Source organism: Symphodus melops (assembly GCF_947650265.1).
Source record: "Symphodus melops genome assembly, chromosome: 15".
NCBI classification, from domain to species: Eukaryota; Metazoa; Chordata; class Actinopteri; order Labriformes; family Labridae; genus Symphodus; species Symphodus melops.
In genome coordinates this window covers 10420782-10433146 of record NC_136705.1, presented here as the reverse complement: position 1 = coordinate 10433146, position 12365 = coordinate 10420782, and the positions used below count along the sequence as shown (strand labels likewise).

General features: G+C 37.0%; 1 protein-coding gene across 2 annotated transcripts; it reads right to left on the bottom strand.

Moving 5' to 3' along the window:
* Positions 1-3007: 3007 nt before the first annotated feature.
* On the bottom strand, positions 3008-12351 carry galm (galactose mutarotase). 2 transcript variants are annotated; one of them, XM_079363520.1, is made up of 11 exons: positions 12275-12351; positions 9341-9746; positions 8819-8834; positions 8641-8755; positions 8042-8196; positions 6698-6811; positions 5956-6048; positions 5310-5391; positions 4331-4481; positions 4047-4221; positions 3008-3513 (listed from the first exon to the last, which is right to left on the bottom strand). In XM_079363520.1, exons 3-11 carry the CDS (start codon positions 8825-8827, stop codon positions 3436-3438), a joined length of 972 nt encoding a protein of 323 aa, XP_079219646.1. In that variant the 5' UTR covers positions 8828-8834; positions 9341-9746; positions 12275-12351; the 3' UTR covers positions 3008-3435. The 2 variants fall into 2 exon arrangements, with proteins under 2 accessions (XP_079219646.1, XP_079219645.1); XM_079363519.1 differs by having other exon boundaries at positions 8641-8834; positions 9341-9424; positions 9657-9746.
* Positions 12352-12365: the final 14 nt, after the last annotated feature.

Sequence of the window (12365 nt, the reverse complement as noted above, 5' to 3'; positions counted from 1 at the left end):
GTGTAATGTGAAAATGTACAAAACCACACAGTGCAGTGACCACATAAAGACCAGCTCCTTACAATGCTGATTATCAAGCTTGCTGTCTAAATTAAAAGATGAAATTATATGCAGTGTCCAGTTTTCTACCTTACCAATTGCCTTCTGATTTCGCTTTCATTTTATTACGGCAATATTCAAAAACAAACAAAAAGAGGCCGACGGTACCAAGCAGAAATAACTGTGTAACTCTGAATGAAATACTGCACTTTTAAAATGTAATACCAAGCACAAAGAGAACAGAACTGGCTGATAATGTCAGCGTTTCCTCCTTTTGCTGTTAAACTGATGTACAAGTAAATATAAATTAGCTTCATACTCAGAATTAAATGTCATAACCTGAACTTCACTGATTTTTGAGTCAATTAACTGAATTGTCTTTTTTTATGAAATGCTGGAAAACTGAACTTTTCATAGGCTGAACTATTTTTGTTGAGAATATTAAAACTATATTATGTGGAATAAAGACAACCACAATACTTTAATAAGGTAGTCAGTAACCTACAGAGCACTGACCAATGACAGTCTGGCTGACAATTTCACAATCTATGAAAACAACATAGCATGAATTTTGAATTAAATGTCTGTCCTGAACTAGGCTTGGCTCCTAGATGCTCACCATCTGCCCAATAGTATCATTGGCCTGCTAAAAAACTAAAACTAAACTAAAATCCCAACAAAAAGGCTTCAAATTAAATAAAGCTACAGAGTAGTATGAAGCTCTGTTCGCATGCAAAGATCATTTTATTCTGAAGAGCTGACTATGATTCATCAGAGCGGATTACAAGTATCTGTCGTTAAAGAGATAGTACTTTTTAATAGTACATAATAACAAACAGCAGAATTTAAAAATATCTTTCAAATTAAACTGCCAAAGCTATAATAAATTATTTGTCAGTTCATAGAATGAAATTCAGTTTAGTGTGACCATTGGAAATGCTGCAACTTTCTCTTATGTAACAATATATTTTTTGGGGGGCTTGCAAAATCTCACTTCCAACGCAGTTTGTTCCCAGTGCAGCTTCACATGATTCACGCACGGCTCCACTCTCTTTCTCTTACTCTTACAGAGTGAAGCTACGTGCCAGGTTCTCCCTCCCACTCACCACCTCATCAGTTTTCTGTTCCTGCAGCAGGCTCTCTCTAACCACTCATTGTTGTCTTTTCAACATCCTCTTCTAAGACACGCTATTCTTTGCAAAGATTTACATATAACATTTTTTGTCTGACTTGTTTGAGATCACATGAAATTTTGAGTGACTTAACAGAATCAAGAATCATGTTTTATTTACTTTCTTTATGACCTCAAGGGGCAGATGCTGGGTCAGGATGGTAGAATGCATTATTGGACCAAAACACAAACAGACTCAGATATTTTGTTGACAGTCAAACTCTCTCAGGACTGTTTTTCAACACAGCACTTTAATTCCATTCCTGTCCATGGTTAAACACCCATATTTTTAATAGAAGACTACATTAATACTCATATTTCCATTTGCCTTATTTTTATTTTTATTTACAAATAATCAATATAGCTTGGCACATGTTCTGTGGAAATTAAGGGGAGCTTAAATTAAATTGTAAAATAAAATAATAAATTTCATTTCAGTTTTTAAACATCTTTACACCAAAACAAAAAGTTAAATGGACAGTTTCACTGTGAGTTTTTACTTCTTAAGCTACCATTGGAAATGTGTTTTATAACAGTTGAATTTAATTGAATTAGCAGACCATTTCAAAATTGTCATTAATAAATCAAAAGACAATACATAAAATGTGATATTAAAAGTGTTTTACTTCAATTTAACTGAAATCACATTTCTTCAAATATAGTAAACTTTTTCAATAGTTAACAGGTAAAACAGACTTTGGGTGAAAATTGAGGATGCATGGCAAAACTGTTACACTGCAGGAAATCAAAAACTTGTGACGTCATTGTGGCTAAGGTAGCAGAGATTTTTTTAGTAAATGTGTGAGTTAGAGTCGTCAAAGAAGCCTTTTATTCCCTTTTAGCTTTTGTACTGATCATGTTATTTGAAAATATATTTGGGTAAAAGGTTGTGGAATTCATGTCAGTGATAAGAGGTACAATATCTGAAGTTGCATTAGGATGATACACAGGGTGGTTGTGGCTCAGTGGTAGAATCAGTCTTATTGCAATCAGAAGGTTGAAGGTCACATTCTCAGTCCACAATCTTGTTTTATAGTGAGCCAATGTAAAATTGCTATGGACACAATACAAAGAATCCTCTGCAATCAGTGAATGTGTGTAAATCTTTAAATGTAACATGAAGTGTAAAAGCATTTGACAGGAGAAGACTGGAACATTTCTGTATAAGTTTGTTACCACTTTATACTGTATACAACACAGTTAAAGTTTGAAAAAAAAAACCTGAATTAATGTACATCAAGGGTTGATGTTGTATGTTTCTCTCTTCTGACTGTGGTTTAATTAACAGAAGGAACCCAAGATCTCTTGCATAAAATGCCACTGCTGTTTCATCCCACTGACAAATAAAAGCTACCTTGCTATAAAACAAAATTGTCGGAAAGCTACATAAAGTGTTTTAATAAGCTCCATTTTTTGTTTGTTTCTCCAGCTCTGTCGCATCGAGGCACACAAGTTCTATCATGTCCTATGAAATCTCAGATTTTGAAAGCCTGTGAGTGCAGATAAGAGGTTGCCATGGCAACATGTGCCTCTTGGCAGAACAGTAGGTTACCCTTTCACCGAAACTTACCTCCTCACCTAATGTTCTAGAAATAGCTTAGCCTATGTAAAACTGTTGAACATGCATGAGAATTATGTTACATAAAAGGAACAATGTACATAGCCTGACTACTCTCTGATTCCTTTAACAATTACATGAATGAATGGGATTGATGAACAATAACCAATCAATGAATAATGGCCCATATAACACTGAAGAAACAACATGCTATAGTCAAATTAGCAATAGAACCATCATTTCATTTTATAATTTAATTTTAATACAGAATTTCATTGCACAGGATTGGACTTAAACACATTTTTTTTGTTCATATTATGAGCATATTTTTACTGCCCCTTACCTAACGTATCAACACTAATCATTCTGCCTGCAAAGACTGCAATAGCTGTGGTCTTTACTTTAAAAACAATCTTTTTTGGGGCACCATTATCCTATTGGTTAATGCACACTGCCCATGTGTGGAGGCTGCAGTGCTCCATGTCATTCCCCAATATCTCTGTCCCCGATTTCTGACTCTAGCCTGTCTCTAAAATAAAGACAAAATACGCCCAAAATTGAAACAAAAAAATAATAATAATCTTTATCAATGTTATAATGCTCTTCATTTTCCACTTAATAACACTGAGATTCCTACTCTGCTGTGTTGCAGTAAGTTAAGTTCAGATCAGGCAGTGGTGAAAGTGTATCGGGTGATATGATGGTAGACCTCACCAGCACACAGAAGACAATCAGGAAACGAAGCCTAAAGACAGGCAAAGGCAAAGAAGGCTCATCAGACAAACAGCAATACAGAGAGAGTGAAAGGCAACAAATAATGCTGATCTTAATGTAGCGGTTAGAAGACAATCATACCATTTCATATTTGGTTGTAAGGGGGTATTTATATAATAATTCCAAATCGCTGTGGTTATGTGACTCATATTTCTTATAAGATATGATGAGTCCTTTGTTCTTTGACTCTCATCGACTTTCTATACCTCTTGGTCCTGTTCAAAGTGTACAAGCCTACATATCAAATGTAAATTTGTTTACGAAGGAACTGGTGTGCCAAGTCAGCTGTTTCCTGACAGGAGAGTCCCCCACTTATAGAATGAGTCAGTATGCACATCACATTTTACATGGATGCAGTCCAACATGGACTAAATCATTTGTATCATTAAACCTTCATCTGAATTCTTGTTTTGTTCTGTGTGTGAGTAGTCCCCTCCTGCATTTACAACACAGCACTTCAAACATCGGTTTTGTATGGGAGAAGCTACAGTATTATCCCCCTACCTGATTGACAGCGTCAGGCCAATTCTGTGTCTCAAGACAGAAGGAGCTGTGCTTCCCATACCGACACCCGGCCTTTCCTGTCATAGAGCCATCCAGATAGTTGGCAGTGTAAAACTGCAACCCTGGTTGGTTGGTAGAAACCTCCAGGACACGCCCACTGGCTGGGTGACACACTCTGAGATAAATGGAGAAGTTTCATGGTGAAAATATAATAAACACAATGGCACAAGTGTTGTGTTGTTATGTGTGTGGTTGTGTGATAACAAAAAAATGATACAGCAAACCTGGCAGCATGCCTCTCTGTCCAGGCATCTCTGGGTGATGACAGACAAAAGTTGTGGTCAAAACCTGGGCCTGGAACTTCCTTCAGCCGAGCGCCAATCAAAACAGGCATTCGGAGGTCAAAGGGCGTGCCTTCCACTCCTCGGATCTCTCCTGTGAATAGTTTAGTTTGTTATTTCATGATTCTTCAACCCCCTGAGGGTCATATTCTAATATTGTTAAATGAAAATCAAGAGGGCCTGGTTTCCTAAACCAGTCAAACAACTGAGAGGACATCAAGAAAAAGCATCTGACATGTGGATGTGGCATTCAAAATGTAAGTGCACAACATACACTAAACATGCTTTGTATTGTATTTTAAAGGAATGAATGTTTCATATTTTCAAATAATACAACATAGAAAAGGTGGAGACCTCTTTTTTAAAGTTTCATGATATCACTGTTGTATTTGGTGCAATAAAAGTCAAAGATAATTTAGTAGTTGCCACACTGTCTTCCCTCACACAATCCCCGGACTGTGATTTGTTGTAATGACATAACACACCCTATGTTCAGCCTCTTTTTGAAGTGTTCTTTTTTGTGTTAACCTAAACTGCTTCAGTGTTGTGATAAAATGTATACTTTTATGATTACTGCCACTTATGACAAAATAAAATAAAAGATTCAGGCTAATAAAAACACCTGTGTTGTATATTTACTTTCTCCTTTTAAAATGAATCATCACAAATAAAGTAAGATGTCAAGGACAAACTAAACCTTACTGAAAAACAGCCCACCAGAGGGCAGTCTGGGTCACTGTGTAAGAAAAAAAAGCTATTTTCTTAATAACTGATAAACATTTAAACCCAATGCCAGCATTTTCAGTTGTATACCCCTTCTAAGAGGCATCATTATTTGTGAAGAAAAAAAAAAGTCAGATCCTTATCATTTTTCAGGCATAACATGATGTAGTATGAAAACATCGATGCAATTTCTTTTTACCTGTGGGAATTGATGTGTCATCCACAGGCAGGTAGGACTGAGCATTTATGGACACTTGGTGGTCATAGATATCAGTCTCCCCCTGTTCATCGCACACACGCACACGCACACACACACACACACCACAAAGTTTCTGATGAGGTCTTGGCTTTTCATTATGAAGGAATACATGTTATTATTTTTGTATGCACAGGATGAATAGTATAGATGTAGGTGTATACTAGTATAGATAATATATGACCTCCTGATGGCGTGGTCATTGTTTTCAAATTACAAAACCATCTGATATTCAAATTGTTTCAAAGGAATTACTGTCTCTGTATTCATGTTGAGGCTTGTGTTACTTAACGTTGTCGATGCTACAGTTTAAGCATCCTTAGGTTACTGCAGGGCTTATATTCATACAGTATATCCATAAGACAAGATCAAAAGATAGAGGTTCCTACAAGCATCTCTTAACTGGGACACACACAAAAAATAAAAAACAGGTCAAAATCGACCTGAAATTTCAGTGTACACCCAGCTTAACTAAAACAACTTCATCTTTCCTTTTGTATTCCATCCTTTATATAATTATAGTATTTTTCCTGAAACAAAACTTTCTGAAACAAATACATCCCTGATGACTTGGATAATTGGCCTTTACCTGTCCAGCCAGGTTGAAGTAGGCGTGGTTGGTGAGGTTAATGGGGGTGGTTTTGGTAGACCGGGCTTGGTATTCAGCCGTCAGTGTTTCCCCCTAAACACAAAAGCAAAATTCTCAGAGAACAGAATTCTGTTCAAAATTATATATACAAGGGATTGTTTTAAATGGACAAATATTTATAAGGACCAATGTGAAAAAAATTAGCCTGAGGCAATACATTTAGAGAAAAACTTTAATTAACAGCAAAAAAACATTGGATACTCTTTGAGATCCACTGTTCCTTTGTGAATCTAAAGAGAAACATATAAATGTAAAATATTCTCTGAACTTATAAAGCCATACATTTATCAGAAAGAATCAAAGAGACTGTAAAAGTCCAAACTGTTACATAACTCTTATGACTAGGGTTGGTTTTACCAACAGATATGGTAAATGAAAAAATGAACTTGAGCTTAGCACTTTGATAGTCTTCCTACTCAGTGTCCATCAGTAAAACTAATCTCAAACATACAAATAAACATAACCCTGCTGAAGCAGCGCAAGAAAGTTGAGTGTGAGTGTCTTGCTCATAGACATGTTGACATAGGGCTGCAGGTGCTGGAGACTGAACCCCTGACCTTCTGGTTGAGACCCCTACCACTGAGCCACAGCTCTTTGTGTTCAAGAGTTCTTTAATGATGTTTGGGATGCTTTCACGATGATCAGTGGCAAAGCTCTGAAGTTATTAAGCAGATGTGTTTACCTGTAAGGTGTAGGAGACAGAGACCTGAACCTCTCCTGGATAACCCTGGTCTCCATCTGGACTTGTAAGACTCAGCTGTACCCCTCCTTCAATTTTTTTAGCAAGCCAGACAGCCTAAAGAGAAACAGGCATACATGCAGTTTTAATAAGTACATAGTAGTATTCTAAGTTGTTATAGGGGATCAATTACATCTAAAACCATTAGCTATACACATAGTCAAGAGTAGAGGGACCCGCTGACAGTTTACCTAAGCTTCATGTCTTTAGACTTTGGAAACATTCAGAGATAACATTTAATCTGCAAAAAGGTAAGAGGCAGGAGAAGTAGGGGGATATCTGTGATTGGCCATAGTGTGTGTGTGTGTGTGTGTGTGTGTGTGTGTGTGTGTGTGTGTGTGTGTGTGTGTGTGTGTGTGTTAAACATGATACAGACATGAGATTTTTTCTTCCCGGCAATTTTGAGAAAGATAACTTGGGTCTGTTTGATCAAAATCACCAGCTAAGAAAAAAATACCAACATGTTCCATCCATTGAGACTGCACTGAATCCCTCAAGCAGTGCAACTATAAAGTTGTGTTTGTTCGAGCCTCAATAAAGCTTGATCTTAATAACATCAATAAATAGGAACCACGGGGGCACCTGTGACCTAGTAGTTAGTCGACTCCCCATGTGCAGAGGCTGTAGTCCTCTTAAGTAGGTGGCCAGGGTTGGAATTTGGCATGTGGTGCCTTTCCCGCATCTCATTACCTTAAACTACTCTCTGTCTTCCCAATTTCTGACTCTATCCACTGACCTGTATCTCGAATGAAGACAAAAAAGCCTCCCCAAAACAAAATCTTAAAAATAAATTAGGAGGGAGAAGCCACTGGATATTCAACACACAAACAAACGTGCACAGCAAGATAAAAGCAAAAGCACACACATTCATGTGTATAATATTGGTATGTGTGAATGTGTTGATGAAGACAGTATATAGCCAATCCTGTAAATAGCCTATGTCCACCGTACTGTATGTGCGGACTGCTGTGATAAAAGCACACTCACAGCGTCATTGATGCAGTTTGTTACAGCTACAACCTGTGTGCTGCAAACACAAAATAGCAAAAAGTCTAATAATTGGTTGTGGATTATAGCTACTAATGAGGAGCAATTACAGGCACAAACAGACGACCATGCCTCAGTTCAAACTAAAGGGATGAAAGGACAAATAGTTTACCTGCAACTAGCTGGTTAAGCCTATACAAGTGAGAGACAACAGATGGTATTTTACAACTGCAGAAAAGATAAACCTATGCCAGTTCATGTGGAACAAACACATATAGGAAGCTATTCTCACAGTCTTACCTTGTTGAAGCCCCGCAGCCCTCCATGCAAAGCATTAGGTCCGTTATTAATATCAAGTTTGTACTCCTTTCCCTCCACTACAAAGCGACCTCGTGCAATCCTGTTTGCCACACGGCCCACAACAGCTCCCTGGTACCGCTTATCTGACATATAACCTGAAAACACAACACAATGCATGGATCATTATACATATTACATATTCAATAAATGGCTTAAATCCAACTTACAGTGAGTCCATGCGGTCACTAAGCCAGTTTAGTTTAACTTGAAATCAATATAAAACATTGGAGTGAATAATGTGTTTCGCATCATGGCTTCCTGAGGTTCACCCAAGGGAACCTGAGGAAGGATGCAGACTTGTCACTGCCTGGATTGAGGTCGATGACTGGTTAACATTCAGATAAGCTCAGCTGCAGTTGTGTACATACTAAACAGTATATAAAATGCTACAGCAAATGCAGTTATATTTTAGGTTTCATGTAAAAGTAGCAGCCTATTATATGAAGTGTGCAGGTTTGTCTGTCTGCTTCTTTTTGTAATGTCTACTGCTATTGGAGGAAGAATAGCAGAATAGCAGAATGCAACTGTTGCATTCTTACCTTCCAGGTCATCAAATCCCAGGACTACGTCTTTCATCTGACCATCCTTTCCCCTGCACCACACAGACCTGATGATGGCTCCCAGGGTGAGAACCTCCACCCGCAGCTGGGGGGACTGGAGGACCCACATGTCAACACCTCTCTGACCGGACCCCTCTCCCCATTGTTGAAGACTTACCTCAGTCATGTTGGACCTGACAACTACCATCGTAGGACAGAATAGCACATAACATCACATTAATAGAGTGGTAAAAATAGGTTTTTGTTTTTCCTGAAATCTGTGTGTGAGTTTGGGGTTTCTTCAAAGACATTTTATTGGACAATAAGGTAGCAAGGAAGAGAATGCGTTTTTAGAAGCCACGGTGTGAAGCGATTACATACGAACTTCATACTTTACTAAACTTTACTATACTACTAAAAAAAAGAGAAAGGATCACACATTGTTCAGCTCCCAATGAGCAACTTTATTTTAAAGACGGCAACGTTTCGATCCAACAACTACGAGTTACTCATTTGGAGCTAGACAGTTAATACATTGTTTGTTCTACACCTGTAATCATACATTTTGCATGGATGTGCGCGCACTACTTTTCTCTGTTTGAACTTTGACAACAAACTTAATTTAACAATCAGCTGCTATGACAAATGTAGGCATATCGCTGCTGCAACAAAAAAAACAGTTGTTTGAACAGTTTCTCACCACAGTGAAGAGGATCAAAGTCTTATCCCTGGACTTTCAAACTGGATATGTTTGTATTTAATACTTCCTTCTTCTTCCTTACATCTGGATGGCGGAAAACTAACGTCACCTACTGGATTGGAGTCTGAAGTAGTGTCTGACGTTTTTCTCTTTTTTTAAGACGACGTAAAAGTTGCACACATTTTAATAGTTTATAGTATGGGTTAGGAATTGAAGGTTGACAAGCTGTCATTAGCTTGTGTCAGGAAAAGTGATCCTGGTATCAGTGTATTCAGCGGCAACAACTGCATTAATGTTTGTGTATTTGCAGTAAGACCTGCAGGTGGCGCTGGAGTGCTTGCCAAATCTTCACGATTACAGTACAACTTCCTCAATTCTGTGACGTCATCCTTTCCATATTTTACATCTGAAAAATGAAAATTGCATGCTTAGTGTTACATAAGAGTTTCACTGTTTCACAATAATGTTTGTCATAATAAAGTTTATAAGGCGAATAAGCTTTTCATTTTATCATAAAACAACAAATCGTTTTCAGGGCAGTGGGTCAAACACCAAACCTCTTCACATACCAAAACTACCTGAAAATGAAGTCAATATCATCCATTAAGTTTTTAACTGCTGTTGCGGTAACTTCCTTAAACCAAAACAATACATCAATAAATTAACAATCGTGGAAACATCACATTACAAATAAAGTTAAATTGAATCTATTTCACTTTTGTTAAATTAGGGGGAGAAAAAACTCTATAAAAATGTCTTTAAAATGTCTTGACTATAGGCGACTGTCTGCAGCGTGGTAATCTGACTTTCACTTTACCTTAAAATAGACAGTTGAACATCTGATGTAAATGTAAATCACTGATTATTTTTGAATGACCATGCAAGGAGTATCACAAAAGTCAAAGAAAGGTCCAGCCTCTCAGTAAACATTATTTTATTGTTTTATTTTTTTACATCTGTTACATTGTCACTGTTCATGTTATCATAACTGGTCAAGCATCTGTGTACTGCACATCTGAAATGAGTTTAAACCATTTTCATACAACACACTGCAAAGTTGGTGTTGGATATAATCAGAAACAGAATCTGCTTTAATAGCCATGTGATGCCCCAGCAAGGTCAATGGATATAATGTTTTCTTGAGTAGTGCTTGTCTTGGAGGTGTGTTAACCATGTGATCTTGTTGCACCCCTAATTGGAGTAACCTCCTGCCATTTCACACTCTCCCTCTCTGCTCTACCTTCTCTATATCTGAACTTTTCCGAAGGTACCCTGTTATTTTTGTTTGACTTTGGTCTTCGTTTGGAAATGAGGAGTTTGGACTAATTTTGTCCAATTTGATTTAATTTGGTTTATTTTGGTTAATAAAAGAATTATTTACACTTTAACCCTGTGTGTCTCCCATCTTTTGCTGTTACTTCCTGAGCCGGGTCGTGACAGCGATGTATATGCTTACACACACTAAGAGTGTCTTCAGTAGCCTAACCAAGTTTTCAGTGTACAAAAAGTATAACACAAAATGTAAACACAAACAAACAAAAAGACTAATATATACAAGGCTAACTATAATAGTGCAGTGGTAAGTAGTGCAAAAATGCTGAGATGAACATGATAATACATTTGTAATTACGTAACAGATGATTCCTTTACAATGTTTACCATATTTACATAAGCAGTGTGCATAGATTGATGAGGAGGACAATATTACGGTTTACATTATTAAGTTATTGAACATAAAAGTTAGTTAGTAAAAATAGCTTTATGTACAATCCCGGTGGGGTTTTAATTATAGGGTTATTGGTAGGCTATTCAACAGAAAAATAATTGAATCATTCTGAAATATATTTAATTATATTTTAACCATATAAGCTGTACAGATGTCCCAGTTTATGATGGATAAAGAGTCCAGTAACAACACTTAAAACATATCTACTTAAATCAATGATCACAAACAAATAACAAATTAGTTCGATTGACAATTTCTGTATTTGTCTTATATACTATGTATTTGTTTTGCTAGCATATCCAAAAGCGGCAGGTTGACCCAATATTAGCAAGAGAGACAGGAAGTGAGGCAATGCCTCAGGAAAACACCGTATTTTTGGAAATCCCCAGGTAATCAGAGATAGTCTGCATTTTGTTTCCATACAACTTCTGGGGCTCACAGATTCAACCATACAGACTGAAATGACTGACTTGGAATAAAGGCCATCAAGTTCAAGTAATTGTGATGCTTGAACTCTATATAGAGCAACAAAATAAAACACTGTTCAATTAGATATGCCATTTCAATAGTAAGCTGGAAGCACTGATCAATAACCCAACTAATACCACCAGACCACTGTTGACTTGACACACTAATATTTGACAAAATCTGTGAGTCCAAAGTAACTTACCTTAAAGTATTCAATACCTCAAATCTCAGCCCATCTTTCTTTTTTTTTTTTTTTTTAAAGATGGGTATTTCTGTCCTACATTTTTTATATGGACAGATTGACATTTTTAAAGAGCCAGGCTTGGCAAGCATCTGTTTTACTCTACTTAATGATCGCATGATCGTACACATTTGAATGAAATCCCTTCGAGTTAAAAACATAATCTTTATGAAGGCAATTTACAAGGCTTTACAAGGCTCAAGAACACTCAGTATGATTCACAGGTGTCAATTTAATTAGGAGGGATAAATTTGATAAAAATGGTTGCAATTCCGTGCAGGAGGGCTATAATGTCAAAAATCAATGTAGTCGTCTAAAAGCGAGTCTACGTTCTGTCTAAAAGTCATTGAAACATGTATTAACTATTTTTTACACTGTAGGCTACAATCTGTAATGCTTAAAAAACACGTCAGATTTAAAGAAACTTCACTGTGACCACCGTGGATTCAAGGGGTACTGAGTTTTTTATTAGGTAAAAGAAAACGCGTGTCAACATTACCTTTGACAATCCTTCAATGTTTTGCAGATGCAAGACAGTACTCGGTCTAATTTAAGACTTTAGTCTGTGACATCAAACATTGGCTCAATAA

Bases quoted from the DNA above. Each gene is read 5' to 3' on its own strand.
- galm (XM_079363519.1), bottom strand. From the start codon at position 8,827: ATGACTGAGGTAAGTCTTCAACAATGGGGAGAGGGGTCCGGTCAGAGA. The intron at 6,812-8,041 runs GTAAGACTGTGA...GTTTCTCTTTAG, and splicing joins GGCTGCGGGGCTTCAACAAG to GCTGTCTGGCTTGCTAAAAA. The intron at 4,222-4,330 runs GTTTGCTGTATC...CATTTATCTCAG, and splicing joins ACAGAGAGGCATGCTGCCAG to AGTGTGTCACCCAGCCAGTG.